Consider the following 24,975-nt stretch of genomic DNA (forward strand, 5'->3'; position numbering starts at 1 on the left):
TGATCTGCTCCCTTCTGATACTGACCTGAATCTGTCTCAGAGCCCAGCCGCTCTAATAAGGAACACAGGATATTGCTCCACTTAGCACCAACACCATTTTTTTTCATGTCTGGTGAGGAGACCAAATTTCACAAAATAAGTACTAATAAATCCCTGCATACTACCCTAAAGCAGAGAGTCATTAGGACTCAACAGGATAAACTGTCAACAGCAGTCAATGCCCCAGATACAGTCAGTTCTCAATTTATGTGCTTATAATTTACCTGCTTTTAGTAGAACACACCTCAGAAATACTGTATATACCACTTCTTAAGGACGCTGCTAGTTCACTTGGGTGAGACCAGAAACGGGCAGCTTGGAGGAGTTCTGGAGACGATATACACAATATACTAGGAGCCAGCTGTGCTCCAGCTGCAGGGTACAATGTCTCTGTCCCAGGGCTCATCCAGCTACCATCTCCCATTGCCCCATGCTGACTGCTAAAGCTTCGTTACAAAACCAGATCGCAGTTCATTACGAAGCTTTAAAATAGATGGTATTACTGCAGCAGTAGGACTGAAGACGGCTTCACACATGCCATTACCACACTGTTCACCGCCCACCACTTACAGTCCGATTAACTTCGACACCACACGCTGTTTAAAATCATTTCCACAGCGCAAATTTAGCTTTATCCATCAATAACAATTATATAGTGATATAAATGTATAACTAGGTGTGACTATTGCACTGTTAAAAAATGTGTAATAGTTTTTCCTTCCTCTGGCTGTCAGTGAAGCCTGTATACAGTATGTCCCCTCTTTTATTTACATTATGGGAAGTTATTTCATAATTGGCACTTTTCTAATTGACACAGATTTTCCAGGATTCCATCTATCATGTAAATGGAGAATCGCCTGCAATTTGGTGAACCTCTATACTGTAATGCTCACGTGACTAGTGACTCTCTTGTAGTACCAGCACCCAGCACTCAGTAAGGTCATTTAAAGATGATATCATGCCGTTTGAATTAACTCTCCTGAACGGGATCACATATTTGTCTACACTTTACACCGATGTGTCTGAAGCTGGATTCTGCAGGTACTGTAAATTGTGGGTTAACACAGCAGTGGCTGCAGGTAAAGACTTAGCTCCTTCCCCAGAATTGAGGACAGTGCTGTATTGCAGTATAGCTGAGCCAGCCTCTTCCTAATTGAATTTTTTTTTGCATGCCTTTGTTAACAGCTTTTCAATTTCTTCATGTGTGCCATGTGTCTCCCAAGATGTCAGTTTACAGTTTTCTCTTTTCTTCCATATGGCACACAACTGATGGTCACAAGTCTTAAGAAAACAATACAATTCAAATCCAGTTACTATATAGTGGTTTGCAGAAAATTAGCAGATGCTAATGGCAGCTAAGTACAACACATAAACTTGATACCACCTTCTGCAAAGCAAAGCTTCTAGGACTGATTTGTGAAAGTAAGGTAGATAATCTTGTTTGAAACATGCCTATATAAGGTTTTCCTTAAGGACAATGCTTTAGCGAAATCTAGTTCTCTTTGGCATCCATCTTTAACTAAATCTTTGACTAAAACTGCTGTTTTTTTTTTTAACACTTTCCCATTTTTGTGCTTCATGAATGTCCGCTCCAGTGCCTTACCACAGACACCCACTACAGGGTCTTGGGTCCATCAGTCTCCTTATATCGCTAATGCAGGTTTCAGGCCCACTCCATTTTCAAACTCAGCCACGGTCTCACCTTCTCCTTTGGCTCAGATATTAATAATAATAATGTGATCAAAGGAGTGGGTATAATAAGGTATATATAAGGTGTATATATATATGGTTTTCCAAAGGCTTTTCGGCCATCCTTTCCTTTTGAATTAAATTTTAATCTACAGTACAACTAAATTGTACTGTTTTGAAAACCCGAGCTTTAATTGGTTTCAAGCCACATTTAAAACATGCCTGAGGGAGCACTGCTAACTAACCGTATGTGCAAATACTGCCTTGTATTGAGTTTGATTTCCAACATCTCTACCCGCATCAGTGCGCACCTTGGCGGTCTTGTCTGCCGAGGCTGAGGAGAACTTCTTCCCATCAGGAGACACGTCACACGACAGGATTGCTCCCTTGTGGCAGAAGATGTCCTGGATCAGCTCACCAGTGGCCATATTCCACACCTAGCACAGGACGAAAACGTTACATCAGGTTCAAAAAAGCTTATTGATTTAATGATGCATCATGCACAAATAATTACAACCACAGGAAGATGACTGTTCCTTTCATTAAACCCTTTAAGATATCCCCAGATGCTCTCATTATATAAATTACGCGTTCCAGCAACTTACTGAAATTAGTTTATACAGACCAACAATGAGGATGAACAATACCCATAAGAAAGCAATAATAAAAGACAACATTCCAACGATTCTTCTGCAAGACCAATTTCTTCATAAAGCTACAGTCATATGTTTTATGATGTTTAGAACCGACATGTTTCTTGCACATTTCAGGTTATTTCTATGGTGACAGAGCTCCACAGCTAATGTGTGCTATTTTAGGCTGTTTGGTCACAACTGAAAACAAAGATTTCTGAAAGTTAATGAATGCGTAATAAAACTGAGAAGAGCAAAAACACTATTCCTGCTCTAAACATTTTTCTTCCGTTTAAGGTTACTACCTCTTATTTGCTTTGATCTGGAATACGGAACCAGAAAGTTTCTAATTCTTTATCCTTTTCTCAGCAAAAATGTTATAGCCAGGAAACTGGAAGGAAACCGTGCACAATTCCAAAAACCACCAAGAGGTTATGACTATTTCAAAGCCCGATGGAACAGTTGTATTTACATTTCCCAAATACAAAAGTCTGATAGTTTATATCAAAGTTAAAAATGCTGCTGCAGCCCAAAGAAACTCCTACGATAAAACCACACATTTAAATCACACCCTCAAGTTAGAAGCAGACAGAAACAAAGTCTGCATTTCCTCACGTTGCTCACGGTCTCAAAAGTATCCTGGAAACATGCCCTAAAACCCTATAAGAGTCCTTATAAGACAGACCCCTCTGCTCTCTGGGGGTTCTCTGACCCAGACAGTGAATCAGCCAGATGCTTTCAGACCTGTGTGCTGCTCCTTGTTCAGCAGCGCTCTTTCATTCTCTGTGATCCGGGCGCGGAAGTCCAGTGAGGTTCCGGGATCTCATCCTGCTTCCTGGACTCCCGCTTAGCTATTCCCTTTGTATTCCGTGCCAGCCATGCGCTTCCAGTGGAACAATCCACCTGCGTCAGAGGGCTCATCTGGGTCTCTTACCTATCCCACCCCCCACCCCCGTCCTCATGCTCCCTTCCATTAACAATGGAAGTTCTGCTGCCAAAAGCAAACCAGCCCAGCACTCCCAGGGGAGCCCGGCCCACTTATAGCAACGAAACAACCAGCGGAGATTTCCAATGTATCACACACACGCAAAATTTAGAAAGACGTATACCTGTATAGCAGCTACAGTTGTAATACCACGCAGTGTTTTTGCATGCGACAAAGAGCTACAGCCATTTAGTTTGATATAGATTTTATTTTTTCCGACAAACAAAGCTGGCAAGCTATTCGAGGTCTTTGATGTGCAGATTTCATCTAAACATTTTGGTGCTTTCGCCGGCCTCGTCTCAATGAAACCATTTCTATGCTGTCAGACACAGAAAATTGAAGTCTCACTTCCAGCTGGATTAAATTTGAATAGAACTGACAGCCAGAAGAGTATAATGAGGCCGCCTGCGCCTCAGAACTTTAAACTTGCAATCTGTTGTTATGTCGCTACTGATTGAAACAGCATTCTCATTAGAACTGCAGCAGCCTAGTGTGGCGGATGCACTGGGCTTCCAGTCCTCAGAGTTGTAAGTCCCTTTGTAAGGAAAAACATTGAACATTGACAAGCAGGGACCTGACCTGCAGGACTGTTTGGCTATAGGGAAGTACATCTGGTTTTAGACAAACAAACGCAAAAGTATGTCAAAGAGCTGACTGCACCCTTAAGCACTTGAACCGAAGATTTAATGTACATGGTGGCAGCTCTTTCTGCTCTATATTAAGATAACTTTCAGCATATTCAGAGAACAAAGCTGATTGAGAAAATGTGGTTCACACTGTGATGAACAATGTGGACATATTCTGAGCCAATGAAAAGGACAAAAGTGCCATTCTTGTCTGGCACAGTGTGGCATCGCTGCAGAGAGCCGACTTTGTAAATGCAGAACTGCTAATGCCTCCGTTACACAGCAGGTAAAACTCACAATTTTGAGTAACCTGTTCTAACTTTACCCTTTTCAGCTTTAAATGCTATAACTAAAAATATGTCTCTGATTGCAGAAACAAGTGCAGCGACAGAAAACATTATGCTGTTTAAAGCTCCAGGCTTTTTACAGTACCTTCAGAGCACCACATGTGCACGGGTTGGGTACGCTGTGCATTTTGAGATGTCTGGATCAGTACGGGCCATGCTGGGCAAGTTTTGGAATGATAACAAGTAAAGGTAAATCCCCTGGAAAGTGAACCGCAGCATCTCGGCTGTTGAGCCTTCTCCGGGTGTGAGGAGAGAGAGTTAGGTGGTGAGAAAATAAAGCACAGGAGAGCAGAGGGCAGAGTGGGTGAGAATGGGCACACATACGCAGGAATGGGGCTATGGGGCAGAGGTGTGAAAAGCTAAAATCTGTAAATGAATGGAGAGGGACTCCAAGGCATTAGTCTGTCATTGAGAGAAGAGGAAAGGTGTGATCCAAGTTACAGGATAAGCTCGTCTTCGGATGCTTTCGTGCAGCTCCCCACTCAAACATCACCAACAACTCTCCCGGGACGAGGCGAGACACCTCCCCTGACAGGGGGTCCAATACCATCCGCTCCAAGCCGTAAATTGGGTTCTTCACGTGTAAACAAGAAGTGTACTCCCTGTGGTGCTATCTCAGACAAGCTGGAACTTGGAAGCACTGCAGCAAAGGGAACTGTGAATTCCTCGCAGAGAAGATTTACCTTCACTGTTCCATCAAAAGACCATGATAAGAGTCTGGAGCTGTCCAGCAGGATGAACTTCTTCACCTGCTCTGTGTGGCCTTCCAACACTTTGCATTCTGAAGACCTCCAGTCCCACACCTACAATAGAGAAAGAAACAGAAAGAAATGTATGGGCTTTATAAAAGCTACAATTTAAAGTGATTCAGGCCAGCCAAAATGGCTCTATAATACTGGGGTAACTCACACAGTACTGGTGTCATAATGTGTCTCCAAGGCAGGAAAAAATGACAATATTTAGCCCCGAGTGAATATGCAGTGGCCTCCAGAAGTACGGGGATAAAGTCAAAATGGATTATTTGGCCTTACGGTCAAGAAATTTCTAATTGTGTACATTAGATTAATAAGAATGATAAACACAATATAATATGCCTTGTTTTGAAGTATACAGTGATTAGTTTTGAGAGTATGGAACAAGCTACCCCAGCTATGTCTGATGTCCTGACTCCTGGTCTCTCTTTTGAAATGTTTCTTTTAATCTACTGTGGTGGACTCTGCAGTGCTTCGTAGAAGCAATATGCACAGGGTGGAAAGTGAAACCATAATTGTTATGATGACTGTAGCATGTTCACCCAACCTAAAGCTACACTAGCTGCACAATGTGTCGGCAGGCATATCATTGGAGTCTAGTAAGTATGGCTGAATTCCTGCAGCATCTATTGACAGGATAAAAAGGTGTCTTCTTTAAGGATTTCTTGCCCTTAAGGCCAAGTTCTTGCAGCCCATTATGATGATAGTATTCAACTCTTGACATTTTGAAATGTTCTGCAGCACAAACAAGAAATGACATTAAAGTATTAAACGATATTCAGCAGCTGTTTACCCTGATAGTCGCATCCTCGGAACAGGTGATGAGCGTTTGTCCATCAGCTGTAAACTCACAGTGCTGTACAGGCTTCGTGTGTCCCCTCAAAGTGCTCACAGTATTGCCGTTTGGAATATCCAAGACCTAAAGCGGACAAAGGAACATGAGTGAGCTACAGCATGTGGCATATTCAGCAGTGCCACAGCATGGGCACCATAAAACCTAGAGAGAACCACAGAAACCGTCAAAACATTTAAGGTGCCACAATAAAGTTACTGTAACTGAAAAGAAAGACTTCTGAAACCCGCTGTCACGGAAGATTACAAAAGCACAGGATTGCCTTAAAGACATGCAACTGTTTTTCATTTGCTGTTAATGGAGATTCAACCAGTGCAAAAAAAAACTGTAGTGTTTACTGAAATATTGGTCTTGTTGATAAGATAACAGCAACAAAGAAATATTCAGTAGTCAAAGATCAGTTGATTTGGTACCGAGACACCCCCCAGTGTCTTCGGCATCTGTCCCAGGCCAGGTGCTAAAAGCAGAGAGCACTGTATTTGAAAGGAAATGCGCAGATAAATCCTTGCCATTTAGCAGTTTTAAAAATGTATTTTGTTTTAATTGGAAGCCCACTGCAAATAAAAAATAGATGTTAACACAGAACAACAAAAATGTTTGAAAGAAGACAGTCAAGTTATGTGCATTTCACATTACAGTCTGTCCAGTCCCGTCAAAAAGAGCTCTTTTACATCTACAGTGTAAAACATTAAATTTTGACCACCTTTGCAGAAGAAAGGGGCACTCAAGGTAATCGTGAGAGATGTCTTATATGGAAAGCATTTAAAAAAATAGAAGGAGGACAGGAGAAGCAGTCCCTGGAAAAGGGCAACAGGGCTGGAGTGATAAAGGGATTGGCAAGAGCTGTGCTTACAGTGATAAACAATCAAACAGGCAGCGATTCTGATCGCAGTGATGGAAGCTGTCTGACACCCGAAGCAAATGTGCTCTGGCAGCGCAGCATGTTGACAGCAGCATGTGCAGAATGTTTAAAAATCCTTCTTCTCCGGCTACTCAAAACAAAATGCTTCCACGAGGGAAGCAAACGGAGCTGCAGAGAATTCGCTTCACGAGACGGTGCTGTAAAACCGGGGAGCTTTCCCCAGGGACGTGTATAAACGGTGAACGCTTCCAGAGGACTTTCAGCTCAGCCTAAGACAATTATAAAAGACTGCATCTACTCAAGCCCACACGGCGCTGCTGGCACACAAGCTCTGCCCTGCAAGACCTGGAGCAGAGACTGGCCGAACCCCCGAGGAGGCTCAAACACAGAACGCATTCCGCTTGATGTTATGTAGCACCTTTGAAAGCGCTTATTTCAAAGCTTGGAAGGCAAAATGTATGAATGAGTCGAGTACAACTGTTATACAAAAAAAAAAATTACGTCAAGCAGCATCTTTCGTTTAAATTCAGCAGCAAACACGACTGCCACCTCTGGGACCGAACAGCTGAAGACAGACCCGTTCCCTCCAGTTCGGGCTGCAAAGCAATACCGGAGATCTCCAGGACGTGAGCCCTAGAGGATCCGAGCATACTGTACATCACAGGACAGGACACCTGTGCGGAAAAGAATGAGGACTCCGTAAAAGACTGCAGTCAAGCCGGAGAGCAGTTTACTGAGCTCAGTCCAATACTGAGAGTTGACGTCTGAAATTCAGAATTTATATATATATTATTCTCTAAAATGATTCCGATTTACACCCATGAATTTAAAATTCTATTTTAAAAACCCTTTTGTTTTACTGATGTTTAGTACCGTGTCTTAATAGCATCCAATTCAGAGATTTAAATACACACACACACACTTTGAATAATGGATGCTGCGGAAATTAGAGCAACAAAATGTCAAAGCCGCATGAACAGGGTCTCCCAGATTGGTCCGAGGGACTCCGGAGTCCTGCCCATCAGTCTCAATAAATGTCACAGTTTCCACACCTGCCAGAGCTGCAGACCTGAAGTTATTAATACAACTGTTCAAAAAAACCCGGTGGACATTGAAACCCTCATCGACGAAGGCACACACGTGGCAGGAGGCACACACCGGCCCAGCAGTTCGAGCCCAGAAGACACGGAGGCCCCACAGAAAACGCTTGGGGGGGCCCCTCTCTGCACTGCAATTTGAGAAAATTGAATCCCCTGTAAAACTGAGAACGACTTGCAAGCTCCGTGCGAAACCGTAGTTACTTCGGTTACCAAAGGGCAACGATGGAAACAAGTACAGCCCAGAACCGCCATTCCACGCCCGCGGGGATGTGTGAACACGCCACGGTACGCGAGCTCAGCGCGATGCTCTCCTCGCACCTGTGCCACGCCACTGTCTAGTCCCAGAGCCGCTAGGAAGCTCTGCTGGAGGGTCAGCAGCCTCAGAGTCCACCAGCCAATGCTCCTGAGGACTTGCTTTGGGGACATCAGACCTGCCTACGACAAAATACACAAAAAAGAATACAATCGTTGTGCAGCGTGCTGCTCCTGCAACGTGGCGATTGCAGTGAATGCAGCAGCACATGACACAAGCTGTGCAACAGCTGGGAAGAAGAATCAAGCTCTCTGGCAGCTGCAGCTGCTGCTGCAAATGTAGTTTGCAACCTTGAGGAGCTTCGGACTGCCAGGTGCCTGGTCAGTACCTGGATGGGAAACCTCCTGGGGACAAACTAAGGTTGCTGCTGGAAGAGGTGTTAGTGGGGCCTGCAGGGGGCGCTCACCCTGTGGTCTGTGTGGGTCCTACTGTCCCAGTATAGTGACAGGGACACTATACTGTAAACAGGCGCCGTCCTTCAGATGAGACATAAAACCGAGGTCCTGACTCTCTGTGGTCATTAACAATCCCAGGTCATTCCTTAAAAAGAGTAGGGGTGTTACCCTGGCATCCTGGTCAAATTTCCCATTGGCCTTTACCAATCATGGCCTCCTAATAATCCCCATCTCTGAACTGGCTTCATCACTCTGCTCTCCTCCCCACTGAGAGCTGTGACACCCAGTTTGCGCATTTTAAGAAGCCCAGTATTTCACACCTCTTTTTTTCTTGGATAACTTTCTTCCGATGGAACCACTTTCTTACATGTTTAGGTAAACCAGTGCCATCTGTACCTGACGTGTCTACATCACAACAAGTGTTTCCTTCAGTTTAAGTACAGCAGCCTCGGTGGTTCTTGCCGTTTTCTCTGTCCTGCTCAGTATTTGTGGGCTCCACTGACCTGCAGGAGCTATGGAAGCATAAGCTGGTTTATTGGGCAGGTTTACATTTATGAACAACAGTAATGGAATAATTATTCAGCAGCTATGCCAAGTGTCCAGCTGTGCAGAGTGCAAGAGACTTATCTGTTCCACACAATCAGAAAAACTCACGAAAGTGTGTGACCCCATAACAAATTCCTTTTACAGAATTCCTGAAAAACATGTGATGTAATTAACCTATAATACTCAAGCATTTTTCTCATAAAATTCACTCTCGGTTTTACAGCCTTATCAAAAATTGCATTGATGATTCCGTTTGAAAAACCTAAAAAAACGTCCGCAGCACTCCTGCCACTTTTAGAAAAGCCTCTGGTGAGTCAGGGCTGCAGCTGCAGCACAAGTGAAACAGGTTTGTGTGCGAGCGCGTACGTTCACACACGCACGCAGGGACACACGAGGGCACGCCCGGGAAACTCTTTCTGAAAATGACACCAGAGGACGTGCTGGAAGCAGGGAGAACCCCCGAGAGGAGGGGGAACACGAGGCACGTGGGAAGACCGCGGCTTGATTTCCAAGTCGAAAGAGAAACTGCATTCGTGCGTTTTTATTTCATGAGACAAGCAGATGCATCTTGAGGGCAAACTTTGAGGCATAACAGATCCCACCGTATGTGACTGAAGGTGACCACTCTTCTTCTGTGGTCAGAAGAGTCAGAAACTGTGCAAACTAGTACATCTGATGCAAACCCACAATAGTGCATCTCGCAGTTAACACCATCCCTACATTCTGCAATATGTCAGCTTAGTAGCCTTAAGCTGAATTGTCAATAAAATGCAAATCTGATTTCTTGCTAATTCTTTGTGTTGCACTTCCTTATTGTCCTGTTATAATTCAAATTATTTAACCTCTGAGAAGAATGAAGTACAGGCAAGTGGCACTGCTATAACGGTGGTGGCAGCTTTATATTATAGTTCTTCTCATTAGCCTGGGACTGGGAAGCTTGTCCACACTGATGGGAACATAGAAGCAGCACGGAACTAACAAATCTTAGAGGAAAACCTGCTTCAGACCTAAAACATCGCCTTTCAGCAGAACAATGAAGGAAGGTCTTAAAATTAAGAAATGAATGTCCTCGAACCCTGCAGTGCATCTGAAGAAAGAGAAGTTCTGTCCATGAGAGATTCTTGAGCAACTTGAGACAGCTTGAGCCAATCTGCCAAGAAGAATGGACAAACCTGCACCGAGTCACAAGTGCAGCAAAAGCTGGTAGAGACTCAAAAAGACTTATACCTGTAACTGCTGCCAAACGTGCTTCCACCAAATACCGAGTTCACAGGTCTGAATTTTCTTCAGACTTTGACTTATCTTGCCCTTTGAAGTCTTCAGTATGAGTTTGAGGCTTCAGTTTTTTAATAAAATATCAAGTTTAAAAAATGTGTGTGCCTTGTTTTGTTACCTCACAGGGAGGATCTGAAACATTTGCAGGACACTGTATATCTGCATTTCCTAGTCCAGCACAGAACACATGAGCACAGGTTCTTGTGGAATGCCGTCTCGAAGAGTGCTCTTGCAAGCCCGAATTTCACCAAAGAGAGATCTTACAGTGTCTGGCAATACACCTTCCCATTCACTTAATAAACAATTAGTCTTTGTCATATTAATAAAAATTGAAATTGAAAAGCTGTGCTACAGTAGAAGACTTACACAGTAAAAAATCATTTGACAAGAGCTGACTTAATATGGGCAAGATTCATTACAGATTCCTGAAAGAAAGCAAATGGTTTGTAATTTTGACATGCCACCATAACCTTAAACAGTCATTTTTTTTATTTGAATTTAAAACTAGCAAAGTGCTTGAGCAATCACAACATTAACAACAAAATGTTAAATCACATTTTGATTGAGCACCGTGGAGATCTAAGGTAGGGCTTTTTAAACAGGTCCTAATTTATGGATTTCTGAGCTTTTTATGAGATGGTAAATTAATGTTTCCTTTTTAAACAAGATGATAACCACACAAGCTCAGTAGGTACCATTAAATTGTGATTTGGATCGTAAAAATGTAACAAAGGTAAAACCCATCTATCTTTTGCATTTGAGGCTACAGCTGGGAGTATATGTTTTATGAGGCTTAACTAAACCACAAGAAGTGTCCTATTATCTATCAATTGAGAGAACTGCTTTGTTGATGACGCATGGGAAGGTTCGTTTTTAAGACTCGGTTCAGCTGTTTGTTGGATCTCAGCCCTGCCTGCCTGCCTGTCTGTCAGGAAGGTGGCAGAAACGGCTACACTCCCTGTCTGGGACTGGATCCAGGGCAGGCCAGGCTCACTCTGCCGAGCCCCGTCTGGCAGCCGGGCCCAGAGCACAAAGGGAGGACCGGACTGCGCAGGGGGGGCAACTCCGGAGACATGCATCTGTCCCCAGGTGCGAGAGACCACCGCAGCACGCACTTTTCCCCCGAAAGGAACAGAAAAGCTTGGGAAAACGGCCTCTGGCACAGCTGCTTGGCTCCGAGGCAGCGTGGGAACATTAATTAACCTCGATACTAATTTATTTCCACCTCCTAAAGCCGTCTTCCACTTGTTTTCTCCCTGGTGAAAACGGCAACAGCAGTCTGGCCTGGCCTGGCCGTCAAGCTACTCTGTCGTTTCTCATTGCGCCAGGGCGGTGTCCGGGTTACGTTCTTCCGAGTAGGAGATCAAGATGATGAAGGCAGTAAAAGTCTCAGACAGGTTGGACAGTCATCACGCTGCACTGCTGAAAAGAAGCTACCTGACCGCAGAAGGGGGTGGTCTCACGGTCTGCGCAGGCACGCGCTTCAGCAAAGGACGACAACAGAATTCAACCTGGACTATTACACCAGCAGTTAGCTAATTAATGGACGCAAAACTAAATCCCTCGAGCAAGGTGAGACATTTTTAGCCATAACGCATTTCAAACTGAGCAAAAGAACGTAAGAGAGCATCTCCAAGGACCAGGCCACATGATCAGCAAAATGAGGCACGGCGATGAACAGCATCTAGAATTATGCAAGAGAGTTTGAACTCTTTACATAAGGATCTTCAGCTGATGAAGATGTGTTATCTACTGCTTATTAATATTCACGGCTTTAGCCACTGCTACTGTTTGAAAGCGGACATGCAAAACGCTGCTGTAACGCATGTTTCCTGAAGGTGGACTGGATAGAACACGGTTTTAGGGTTTACATATACTAAAATCAAAATGTATTCTGTATTCCACGTGATTGGAGCAAAAGAAAACGTTAGTGTTTCTTTGTTTTTGGTAAAGTTAATCAAATTATTTGGGGATGCTGCGCAAAATGGGTTTATCTTTTAACTTTCCTTTAATAGTTCTCTTGCACCTTCCACCAGCCTCCACAAGCAGACTCCTCCTGCCTCGTCAGGCCCCTCCCCCCAGGCCCCTCCCCCCACAGGCCCCTCCCCCAGCCATCACTTCCTCAAAGTGAACGTGCAGAACTCGTGGTTTTCTAGCTTGGGTAACTGAGAAGCCGCCATGGTGGCACAGTGGTCGCCAACGCTGCCTCACAGCAGCGGGGCCCCGTGTCCAGTCCCTGCGTGGAGCTCGTATGCTCCCCGTTTTTGCACAGGTTTCCTCCCGCAGGAAACACCGGCAGTGGATAAGTGGATAAGCAGTTATTGAAGGTGACGATGTTACCGATACAAAACCTGTGCGTTTTGACTAAGAATTTTCATGACACACCTTGACACAGCAAAATAAAACAGTTTCGCAATCTTGACATGTAATAAACACACCTTGGTTCCTTGTTTCTTATTCTTTTCCGTCACGTGCATTTTCTATATATGCACGTGTATAACACAGTTATAGCAATTTTATTACACAAAATTAATGAAATTAAAATAAATGAAAACATAATACATTAGATAAAATTTGTATAAAAAATGCCCCAGTGGTGTTTTCACACCATCATACTATTTACCTAACCAATTTATTCCTACTAAAACTTTTCACTTCTGAGCAACTAAGCACAATTTCGTCAATCATGTGAGGCTGAACAGAAAAAAAAGATAAATGCTTCTTTAACAGATTCCTTGACGTTCACAGTTCACGCTGTGCAAACTGGAGTGGAGTTTCAAGCAGGACACAAGGTTTTCAGGCGTGAAATTAAGATAATGAATTGCCAAATGCTTAACCGTAAAATAAAGCACGAAGCATAAAAAATCTCCCGAGTCAAAAAGAAGTCTTCTGTGTGCTCGTGAAACACAAGAGAGATCATTTCAGTCTCAGTTCTCTCTCAACTGCTCCCAAGGGGAAAACACGCTCATTTAAAAAAAAACACATGGTCTCGTCAATGCAGAGTTATAATGGAAGATTTGAACGCCTTGCCTCTATTTCATTAGCCTCTTCACAGGTCAGAAATTAATTCCTTCCAAGAGGCACGGAGTAAATCTCATTGAGGGCAATCACTTTTACTTACACTTAATTACATTACCGTAGGAAACACTCCAGGGATGTGACGTACAGATGAGCACAGCTTTCCTCAACAGGATTAGATACAACCTCTTGTCTGTCTGTACACCTTAGGGCATCATTAGCTTGTAAAGGGAGAAAAGACGAATTCCTCGTTTTCTCAAGTGCTGAGCGGCAACGCGTCGGTTGAAGGAGTACGCAGCGTTTCAGTTTTCTGCCGAGGTTCTACTTCCACGAAAGTGACGGATAAACAACAAGCCGGAAATCACGGCGAGCCGAAGCCGCTGCTTCACGAAATTTACGTTCAGATGACAGAAGACGAGCAAGAGCAAGGGGTGAGGACAGAGCAAGGCAGGAAGGGTCAGGGGCAGCTCTCTTCCTCGGGACCGAGGTCAGGGTTTGAATCGGACGGGCGACTGACCTTCACCACGCCGTCGTCCCGGCCCAGCGCTGACACGGCGTGCTCCTTACACAGGCGGGAGCTGCGGATCCGGGACTCCTGCTCCTCCGACTGATAAACCACCTCCCCCGTGTTCCCACTTCTTAACTGGCCGGGAAGAGACGGGGACAAAGAGCGGCACACGGAGTCAGTAAACCCCCACGCTGCCCAGCGCCTGCGGGAAACTGCCCGTGCTCGCACAGCGTCACATCTGTCACAGATGGTACAGAGCCCTGACAGAAGAAGGTGTCCGACAGAGATCTGCTCCCTCAGACGTGCAGAACCTGCGCTCTCAACATGGAGGAGTCCTGACAGCGAAGGCACGGATACAGGAGGCGTCCAGGACAGTGGCGGCGTAGTCCACCACACTGCTGCCCGGAGCTGAGCTATAAGTGAACCTGCCTAGAGACCTTGATCCCGGAAGTCTCACTAATTCCCTTTCAGATATTTAACAGACACTCAACGTCCAAGCCGCAAGACACACAGACACGAAAGGGATTTCAATGCAGGATTAAGGCAACGATGCCCAATCTGTCTCGCTCTCGGTTCCTTCCTGCCGAAAAAGGATGGAAGGAGGGCATGTCCCTGCCCAAAAGAAGAGACGTCCTACCTGCAAACGGTTCCTGCTATCAGGAGCCAACACTGAGATTTCGTTGTGATCAAAAAGCACGTCAGAGTCTCTCTTCAGTGACACCGCAGACGAAGTGTGGACTTTCTTCGTTTCCCAAAGCTGGTCAGAGAAAAAAAATAAAACCATCAGAGTTTTGAACAGGCTGTCCAGCCTTCAGGGAATCTACAACACGAGCGGATGTCAAGTAATATTGCTTGATAAGAACTGTTTTTTTCAGATGAGAAAAGCTCTCTCTGGTTCTGTTTGTTATGAGGTAGTGCGCAGGAGGGCGAGAGCTGAGAGCTGAGAGAGCTCTGGCAGGTGGCCTCGACAGCGCCACCTCCTGGGGAACCGTGGATGCCGTCGTCTGGTGACGTGACCCAACATCGAACCCGAGATCACGGAGCTCGGCCTGCACTTGGACGAGCGCTGTGCATTTTGTTTTTTCCCCCCCAAACCTGTCCTTTCCACACCAATCTAACAATAATCTGGTGAGCTTCCTGGAAGTGAGGCGAGAAAGGAAAAAAAAGCAGCATGTTTCTTGATAGCATCTGCTCGTGGGAAGATCCTAAGCGAAAGCCAATGTTTGTTTTCGGGCTGAACACCTAACATCAAGTTTGGGGCCAAAACAATATGACAAAAAAAAACGAGATACTAGGTTTCATGCTATAAAACAAAATCTAAAAAGCAAACAATTACTTAATCGGTACCAAGTCTGCACACTCGTTTACATTTCAATATGAACTTCAGAATTAAATTATACGCGCCTGTGCAATGTTAGGTTCTGATAAGAAGAGATATACAGGAGCCAGGAATTCTTTTCAAACAACTTGCTGGTACTGGGAATCAAAATCGAAGAGCTGAGACCTGCATATCTTATAGACTGAATGTGTGTGACAGTTTTAAATTGACTTTGATGATGCACAAAGAGTACCATCGCTGAGCCAGGACTCTGAGTATTTGGTTTCAAGTCCAGGGCATCAGTCGAAATAAACACATGCTGCACACTTCCACACATGATTGAAAACCTGCACTCTGACAAGAGTCGACTTCAAAACTCCTTGGACACAGTTTCCTTTAATCTGAAGAAGATGAAAGGAAGATGAAGGCAGTATAGTACGGGGCTGCATTTTGTAGCCAGAAAAAAAGTAATATGTCTCAAAAATGTAAAAAAAAAAACATTATCCTTGATTGCCTTTTTTATTAGAGCAGGGCTGGAGCTGTAGTGAAAATATAGCCAGCATCTACATCAAACTGCAACTCGCCACTAGCAGCCCACTGGAGCCCAGCAGTGTGAGCCTGGTCAGTGCCTGGATGGGAGACTCCTGGGAAAGTTAAAGCTGTGTTTAGAAGAGGTGTTAGTGGGGCCAGTAGGGGGCGCTCACCCTGTGGTCTGTGTGCATCCTAATGCCCCAGTATAGTGATGGGGACACTATACTGTAAAGAGGCGCCATCCGTCGGATGAGACTTTAAACTGACATCCTGACTTTCTGCGTTCATTATGAATCCCAGGGCGTTTCTCGAAAAGAGCAGGGGTGTTACCCCGGCTTCCTGGTCAAATTTCCCATTGACCTTTACCAATCATGGACTCCTAATATTCTCCATTTTTGAACTGGCTTTCTCACTCTGCTCTCCTCCCCACTGAGTACTGGTGTGTGGGGAGTGGACTGGCGCATCATCCAGGTGGGGGCTGCACACTGGTGGTGGTGGAGGGGATCCCCATTACCTGTGAAGAGCTTTAAGCGGAGTGTCCAGAAAAGAGCTATAGAAGTGAGAGGAAACTTACCCTAACAGTCTGGTCATCCGAGGACGACAGCAGTAAAGAGCCATCAGGTGAAAACTTGACGCAGTGCACCCAGCTCAGATGTCCGCTACAGTCTGCCACTTTCTTGTTGGACTCAATTTCCCACAGCTGCAGGGGACAAAAAAGCACGTGAATCGACTCACCCCACCGAGGTGATAACCTTCTGAGAGGCAGGAACTAATAAACTATCCACATTAACAGAGAGCGCTGGTTTCCACGTACCTCCACAGTATAATGGGAGAGAGCAATGGCCACTAGCTGGCTGCTGGGGCAGAAGTCGCAGAACTGGATGGCGCCGTGCCGGCTGGTTTTGATCTCCGACAGCAAGTCACAGGTGTCGACGTCAAAGACCTTCAAGAATTCAAACAGAAACCTAAGCTGCCGTCACTCAACGGCAGTCACCCACTCAAGAGACCGGAGGGCCACGCTTGTTGTTCTAAGCTTCTAAGTGCCTTTTCACGCGGAAGCCGGGATTCAACAACCTCGACCAACGGCCTCACAGAGCGATAGGGCTGATGAATCAGGTTTACACGGCAAGGCTCCAGCTGTGAGTTTTGCTAATTCAAGTGTCTGGGTCTGCACAAATATGCTGTATGCAGTTTAGACAGAATATGCTGTTCTAAAACTCGCTAATGATAAATTAATAGCCCATATGTGCATGCTGTAGCTACTTCCTATGTGTTCCAAGGGAGACATTTTTCACTTTTTTAGAAGGAGACAGGTTGCTGGCCCAGATGGGTGGATTATATATGAGTCACACCCAGTAATGGTTGGTTAATCGCATCTTCTCCCAGCCTGGCCTGGAAACCGATGAAAGCTACATCTCTGACATCCAAGAGTGCTCTCTTCAATAAAAGTACACTACATTAAAAAAGGACAGCTCTTTGCTGTACCGTTTACCCCATGCTTTTAAAAACAAGAAACATGTTACAGGCAAGAGAGCCTGACACACATGCAGAGGACTGTTGTCACGCGTGCTTACGAAGACAGAATTTTTCGCTGCAGCGATAATCCGAGAGCCATCTGGAGACCATGCTCCGCACTTCACGATCACATCCGCCTCCTCCCTGCTGTCCGAGGACGACGGGAAGTAGCTGAACACATCGATGGACTTCCATTCGTTCCCTGAAGACACCTGCCAAAGCTGGGAAAGACAGGGAACAAGTGAGTCCTCACTGGATCCCCAGAGACTCCCCTGCAGGAGGTGGGCATGACCCCACAGCTGCGCTGCCGTGTCTCTCTGGACGGGGGCGGGGCCGCCGTCTTGTAGCCCGAACCGCCCCCTCCTGGCCTCACACTCTGCTGGAAGAGCGTTGCCTCATTACGACTTAGTCAAAACGGCTCTTTTACAAAAGCATCAGAGGAACCTCCACAGAGAGTGGAGCAATGCCACATTAACAAATAAACGGAAAAGTTTAGAAGACTGGGTGGAAGCTCATAGATCCGGTGCTTTTTGCAGGGACTGATGAACTGATGGCGAAGGGCGAGCGGTGATTCGAACCTTCAGCGTTCCGTCGCTCGAGCAGCTGGCCAGGTGCTCATCGTCGGGTGAAAAGCAGCAGTGGTTGACAGCCTCTGTGTGTCCAAACAACGTGTTCTGACAGGTGGGCTTATTGATGTTCCACAGCTTAAGAATGAGCAGGAAAAAGGCAATAGCATGACTAGAGCACACTGGAGCAAGTAAAGGTTCCTTATACGCTGAAAAGTCAAAAGAAGACGTGCAGCGATTTGGCTATTGAGCCTTCTTCAGGTGTCACACCTGAGTAGCGCACTGAATTCACAGGTTAAAACACTCGATCAGAAAAAACAATGATTAATATAATATACTGCTCTTAGTCTCTGCAATGGGTTGAGCAACGTTACATCTAAAAAATAAATATCGATATAAATAACATCATCAGTGCAATACATCAACAGTAAATAACATCAACAACAAAGTTCATTCTGTGGATTTTTCAACTTCAGGAAGGCAATCTGCTACACGTACCTTGAGAAAGCAGTCATTCGAACCCGTGGCCAGGAGGATTCTGTAGCTGCTGTTGTTGAACTGACAGTGGTTCACCTGTTCGCTGTGCTCGTCATAGATCCTGATCAATTTTCCTCTCTCCGCATTCCAAATCTGAAATTCATAAGAGGCATAAACAATTAAAAAATCGTGCTCGCTCCACCTCTCACACCTCTGTTCTAATGACTAACAACATGATGGCAATGTATGGCTTTGCTCCGCTCTGTGCAGATCACAGTCACAGCCAGCTAGTCCGTTTACTGTTGGCGAGACAGTCTGTGGATCTGTCTTTACACATGCAGTATCTGTCTACGTCAAATATAAGGATCTGCGCCTGTGGCTGGAAGGTTGCCGGTTCGTATCCCACGGCCGGCAGAGGAATCCTACACCGCTGGGCCCCTGAGCAAGGCCCTTAACCCCAGCTGCTCCAGTAGTGCCGTATAAATGGCTGACCCTGCGCTCCGACCCCAAGCTTCTCTCCCGGTCTGTCTCTCATGGAGAGCAAGCTGGGGTCGGCGAAAAGAAATTCCTAATGCAAGAAATTGGATAGGGCCAATAAAGTGATCTGATCTGATATTGGTTACTGGAAACAAACTAGATTTATTATACAAGCATAAATAAGCACACCATGTACGGAGAGAAAAAAAACCTTTAAGCAGTGACTGGGTCGTCTCAATTCCAGTTTAGATTACTTATAAATGTAAGGCCGTTAGGACACGTAGGTCATTTTGCACTCCAGTCAGCTTTTTTGGAAGAAAAGGGCTTTCGCAGTCAATAATAAGCCCGTGAAGCGCCGGGCCCGCGCCACGGCTCACCTTTATCTTCCTGTCGGTGGAGCACGTGGCGATGAGCTTGTCGTCTGGGGAGAACGCGCAGCACAGCACCTCCTCCTCGTGGGCCACGATGTCCAGAACCTTCTCCCCCGTCACGCTCCTGAACACCTGCCACACCACAGACACACACACACAGGCAAGGGCGGATGAATCACCCGACACTTCGCTCCGGGAGGGACAGGGGCAGCACTGCTGGTTTCGTTCTCCCTGAATCGGAAGCCGATCGGCATTTCAGAACGGAGGCGCTGTTTTGCGATATCTTCCTCAAGTGAAAAAATGCCATGGAGACAACTAGGCCAACAAGCAATACGCTAATAAGGGAAAATTCTAATAAACTGATGCCATAGCCTTATCACTGTGCAGACGTTAATGCTATTTAAGTCTTGCTGATTGTATTATATCTGAAGGTCGAAGTAAAATGCAGCCAAGGACAATGATGGCCATTCTTTGGACAATGAAAGTGAAATGGCTGATGTCCGAAATGAGTATTTCACTCTGGTGTTCACAGCAAGAAGTCAACAACGTGCCTCAGACAGTGGAAGGACAAAGCCTTACAGAAACGGTGTGAAAGAATAGGGAGAAGTGCTCTCTCAGAAGCACTCAGGATAAAGACATTCCCAGGCCTAACGGTACAGTATGGAACAAATTGTGCTCAAGGAAACATATAATTCAGAAGTGACTGACAACTCTTCCAACAGTCACTCAAGGCAGGGGCAGTACTGAGGGAGTGGACAATTGCTAACATAGTGACCATCCATTCGAAGGGTGAGAAACTGAACCAGGTAATTAAAGACTAATACGTCTGCCATCTATTGCATACAGAGTTATGGAAATAATTACAACTAAACTGGAGATTCACCTATGCGGAAAGATTCTAGGGAATACTCAACTCATGGATTTAAAGAAAAGTTAGGCCTTGCTAACAAGCAACAGGAGTAAGGAACACACACAGTGCATACAATATGGCATATTCACATTATGCCCAAGAGATAAATGAAAATGAAATTACAGAGAGGCATTTAGGGAAATGCTTGCGTTTAGAGTGAGACCTGGCTAAATGGGTAGATAATACCAAAAGAGGTGGATTACCAAACTACAGAACCAGCAATGGAAATTCAATAGGATTTAGATCAAATTCACAACTGGGCAAAAACCCTGCAGGTGACATTTAACGAAGACCAGTGGAAAATATTACATGCTGGTAGCGAAAACAAAACTATAAATACAAAATGGTAGATGCTGATCTCGAACGGGCTTAGGGGCTCATGCATCATTTACATGTTGCAGTCTAGACAATGAAAGCAGGTCATCAAAAAGCGAACAACATTAGGATATACAGTAAAAACCACTGAACTTAAATCATGGCACGTCACGATAAAAAAGTACAACGGTCATTTAGAATACTTCTGATCAATACAAAAAAAGGATACTGCTGCTCTCAAATCAACCCAAAAATGATGAACCAGATAGATGTGCTGGTTTAAAGGAAGGCCCCACAGTGACAGAACCTTTGGGGTCTTGAACACAAGACTATAATCTTATAGAAGTATTCAAAAACCTCAGTGGCGCTGATAAAGTCAACACTGAGATTCTTCGGCGTCAGCAGCGAAACATGAACCACAGGACAGCAGTGGAAACGGACTGAAAACGGAGAGCAGGAGAGGAGGCACCTCTGCACACACAGTGTATACAGAGCCCACTGGGTTGGTTCTGTCAGAATGCTTCAGACGTGCACAATAATAATAACATGAAACATATCAAACGCTACGAACGTGACTGTGTGCAGTGACACGGTGTTCTGCATCGTGAAGGATATAAGTAATTAAGCAGCCTACACGGAATTAATACACATGCAAACACCACAGCACACACACGCTTGCCTAGCGAGTCTAGGAAGGTCTGATACTGATGCTAAAGAAGGCTGCTGATATTTATGAAGAGCTGCAAATAACCTGAACACAGAGGGATTTTTCATTACCGCAAGGCTCTTTATATCACACAAGTCCCCACACATTCTGCAGGCACGCAGATGCTGTGAACTGCCGCAGTTGGTTCTGTACTGTGGGGTTATCTGCAGGTGCCAGTCTCCACAGTCCCACAGTCTCAGAGAAGAGAGACACCCAGTGGCCATTTCTGAAAAACCAGGCAGGCTTTGGTAAAGCCACCCCAGCATAACTTTAATGTCAAATATAATATAAATATGTAAATCGGAATCGCTAAACCTCATCAGAGGCATCAAAGAGTTGTTTTTTAAAACAGCATAAATCATGAAGGATATACTGTTTGACTGAATGGTTTACATCATCTCTTATAACAAAGACAGCAGTTGCTACAGCAAAGCAGAACCAATGCCTTGTGCCCTGTGCTGATGGCTAGAGTGCACCTTGAACAGGAGGCCAGTCCAGGTCACAGGGACAATGTCTGAAATACTGTACAAGTGGCCGAGATGGAACAGGTAACACCTGTGGCACCTGAAGAAGGCTCCACACCTGAAACATCGCGTTTCGTTTCCTTTCAGCAATGGGATGAACCTTTACCTGCTGCTTTGCAGCCTGCGCATGCGGACGCAGCTCTCTACTCGAACTACTAAAGGCTGAAAAAGCAGATGAAGTAGGCAGCATGTCTGTGGAAGGCAGGAGGAATCCGAACGCTGGGAGAAAACCACACACAGACACACGGAGAACACAAACTACACACAGGCGTCAGGGACCAGAAACAAACCCAGGACCCACAAGCTGCTTGGCCACAGCACAGCCTGCCCAAAGAGCATTTACCTGGACTGTCCGGTCAGCTCCACAGGACGCTATCTTTTGCCCATCCCGTGAAAAGCAGGCGTAGTAAATGGATCCTTTATGAGGCTGCACAATCAGACGAGACAAGCTTTCTAAACTGCTTTTGTTGCTGAAAAACAATATTAACAACACATGAGCAAAAACAGTCTTAGAAAGTTTTCACGTTGAAGACGTTCTGACAAATTCTGTAAAAGGCAGTAAACAGTGTCAAGCCTGCGTTAACAGTCACAGGACAGAGCGGTCAGAGAGGCAGTGCAGGCTGAGGACACCGGCGCAAGGAAAGGTCAGAGGTCAGGAATTGGGCAAAGAGAAGTTAGGTCGGGGGGGGGGGGTGAGTGCAAGACTCCCAGCTCCAGCCCCTGGAGATCACCTCCGGGAGGCTCTCTACACTGGAAACCAGTACAGCCGAGACTTATCCTCTTTCCCCTGGTTTGGAGCTACTGGCAAGTTTAACAGATTTAGGAGTCCTGCAGGAGCGGATACACCGAGGACTGGAGTTGGGAAAACCTTGTGGGCGGGGCTTTGAGTTGCAACGGAGGATGGGGTTCACACCGAGCTTGAGGCCCAGGCAGCGGCAGGAATTAAGAGTCCGACCATGAATGTTAGACAAGCAAGGGTTAGGCTGGCTCTGCGGATGGCTTTGAAGCTGCGTTTGTTTCATTGCACTTCAGCTGAAATGCTTGATGTGAGCAGTGTTTTGCTTGCCAAGCCAACAGCTGGCAGTTTGTACCAGTCCAGGTTTCCCACAAGCTGAGCGAGGCCCTCTGTCCTGCAGGTCCAGAGCTACTCTTGGCTGGAGAGCCCCGTCTATTATTGACATCGGCAAGTGGAAACCTGTGCTTTGATCCTGCACTCTAATTGGACACATTAATGAATGAATGCTATATAGCTACACAAACATCATCCCAAAACCTTCCCCATTTTTATCTGTCATTGTCCCATCTTTCTTGTTTAGAGAATCAAAGATCATTTCTAAGTGCTGCACATCTGTGAAGCACATCCAAAAGGTGTCACCAAAAAGTGACTGAGATAAAGAAGGAAGCAGGTCAGCCTTTTCCACAGTTCCTTTTGTGCATCAAACTCATCTACAGAAGCTAAATGAAAATGGAAGAGAAGCTTCACAAAAATAAATCATATTACAATTAGTGAAAACTGTAGTTATTTCTTTTAATACGCTTAGGGAAGCTGAAACAGACCTTGATTATTTAACATGTTACAGTTGGAGCCTTAGGAGTGAGAAACTAGCAATTGATGTGGGCAACAATAGCGACCATCAGTACATTCCAGCTGAACAACAAAGAGGATTTGTTTCTATAGGACAGGCACCCTGGAGCGATCCTATAGGATCTGGGGTCCTTTCTTGAGTGCTCTGAAAAAGACTGAGCTTTATACTCATCCCCGATCTGGTCCTTTTATACACCCAATCATTCTGTGACTACTTCTATCACAAACTTTATTTTAATCTCAACATGAAAACTGTAGAAAGGCCTTAGCAAGTCTGAGCTTTATGTTCATTATTAGCCTGTTTTTTTGTGTCTTTTTTAATGTATGTTTCCCATTCCTTCTTGGTCTTGTACAAATGTTCAAAATCTTTTGAATAAACTACTTAAAAAAACATTTCAGCTGAGGGATGAGCAGGTGTCTGCGCAGTCACTCACATCCAGTCCAGGTAAAAGGCCCCCTTCCTGGCCTCCTCCTCAGCCTTGAGCCGGGCCTGGCGGTACACCTCCGAGGAGCTGGGCTGGCACAGACCCAGCTGCACCACGTCCGGAAAGGGCCTCTGCTCCAGCAGGTGCCCATTGAGGGACAGGAACTCCTGGAAGTTCTCGCGCACCGTGCTGTTCTGGGTCAGAGAGAGAGAGAGAGAGAGGGAGAGAGAGAGGAGAGAGAGACGTCATGATCACCCACGTCTCGGATTGGAGCCTTCCACAGAACACCAGGACGGCTGCAACAGTCTGACTCAGTTCAAACAACGGGGCAGAGCAGAACACTCAGCGTGCGAGTGGCGAGGCCTTGCACTGAGAAACCAGTACATTTCCCTTGACTTCAGAGTGGCAACACAGTACGAGGAAGGGCTTCGCACTACATGGGGTCATCAGTCTAAATGAATTTAGTTTAATGAAGATAATTCCAGGAAAATTAGTGCCCAATTAAAGGTTGATTTGATGGATTTCTCACGTCCTCCAATTAGCAGACGTCTCTGGGTTTACAGCAGGGAGCCAATCACACTCCTTCCTGCTCCCAGCCCCCCGGTCCAGTGAGCAGCAGCGACTGCTGGCAGAAGGAAAGCTGCCGACTGTGGTGTGACCCCCTCTGAGAACACCGCAGGGCTTTAAACAGCTGACACCCCACCTCTTCCCCATCCACAGCATCAGTCCTCTACTCCAGGCTTGGACCAATTTATGTTAAGCTTAGAATACGGATCAAAAGAACTTATGCTGAGAGTCAGATCTTTTTTTTTCTTATTTTGAGCTTCTCCCGAACAATCAGATCTCTTTCCCAGGTATCGCTTGTGGGTCTCTTGTCACCGAACAGATGCGAGACTGTACAGGCGCCTTCCGCAAGTCCAGCAGTTAAACGCGGAGCTACAGTTAACCTTCCTAAGTGTGACCTGCCGCCCGGAGTATAAATACTGCATAGCTACAGAAGGGCAGGCAGAGGCATGTCCACCTCAGTCCAGTCTCACAAGCTCCGCAGGGCTGGGCCTGGTCAGTTCTGTGACAGAGACTTCCAATCACACTGACTGGAACTCCCGAGCATCCCTGTCATGAAAGACCCCAAGAGAACTTTTCATGAGGCCAGAGGTGTCACCCTGGTGTCCTGTCTCAACTCCTCTTTGAACATGAACAATGTGGCCTCCCTAAAGCCCCTCGTTAATTCATGTGGTGAAGCAGTTTCTGTCTTCTATTCCTGATCTGCAGCGCAGCGGGACCTTCATAATGTGCGTCACCAGCGAGCCTGCTG

The 24,975-nt window shown here is 45.6% G+C and overlaps 1 protein-coding gene across 2 annotated transcripts in view; it reads right to left on the reverse strand.

Moving 5' to 3' along the window:
- The window catches only part of apaf1 (apoptotic peptidase activating factor 1), a 77,540-nt gene that overhangs the window by 33,860 nt on the left and 18,705 nt on the right, over positions 1 to 24,975 (reverse strand). Inside the window, exons 12-25 of one of the 2 annotated variants that reach the window (XM_088924243.1) lie at positions 23,670 to 23,854; positions 21,994 to 22,120; positions 19,202 to 19,327; positions 18,369 to 18,500; positions 17,883 to 18,008; positions 17,364 to 17,525; positions 16,604 to 16,732; positions 16,364 to 16,489; positions 14,578 to 14,697; positions 13,950 to 14,075; positions 8,204 to 8,320; positions 5,864 to 5,989; positions 5,002 to 5,121; positions 2,040 to 2,165 (exon numbers count right to left, since the gene is read on the reverse strand). In XM_088924243.1, the coding sequence (XP_088780369.1) occupies positions 2,040 to 2,165; positions 5,002 to 5,121; positions 5,864 to 5,989; positions 8,204 to 8,320; positions 13,950 to 14,075; positions 14,578 to 14,697; positions 16,364 to 16,489; positions 16,604 to 16,732; positions 17,364 to 17,525; positions 17,883 to 18,008; positions 18,369 to 18,500; positions 19,202 to 19,327; positions 21,994 to 22,120; positions 23,670 to 23,854 (1,848 nt within the window). The remainder of the gene's footprint in view (positions 1 to 2,039; positions 2,166 to 5,001; positions 5,122 to 5,863; positions 5,990 to 8,203; positions 8,321 to 13,949; positions 14,076 to 14,577; positions 14,698 to 16,363; positions 16,490 to 16,603; positions 16,733 to 17,363; positions 17,526 to 17,882; positions 18,009 to 18,368; positions 18,501 to 19,201; positions 19,328 to 21,993; positions 22,121 to 23,669; positions 23,855 to 24,975) is intronic. The other variant, XM_088924244.1, reaches the window with a different exon arrangement.

The sequence above is a fragment of the Atractosteus spatula genome, chromosome 8 (genome assembly GCF_055471065.1).
Source record: "Atractosteus spatula isolate fAtrSpa1 chromosome 8, fAtrSpa1.hap1, whole genome shotgun sequence".
In the NCBI taxonomy this organism is placed as follows: domain Eukaryota; kingdom Metazoa; phylum Chordata; class Actinopteri; order Semionotiformes; family Lepisosteidae; genus Atractosteus; species Atractosteus spatula.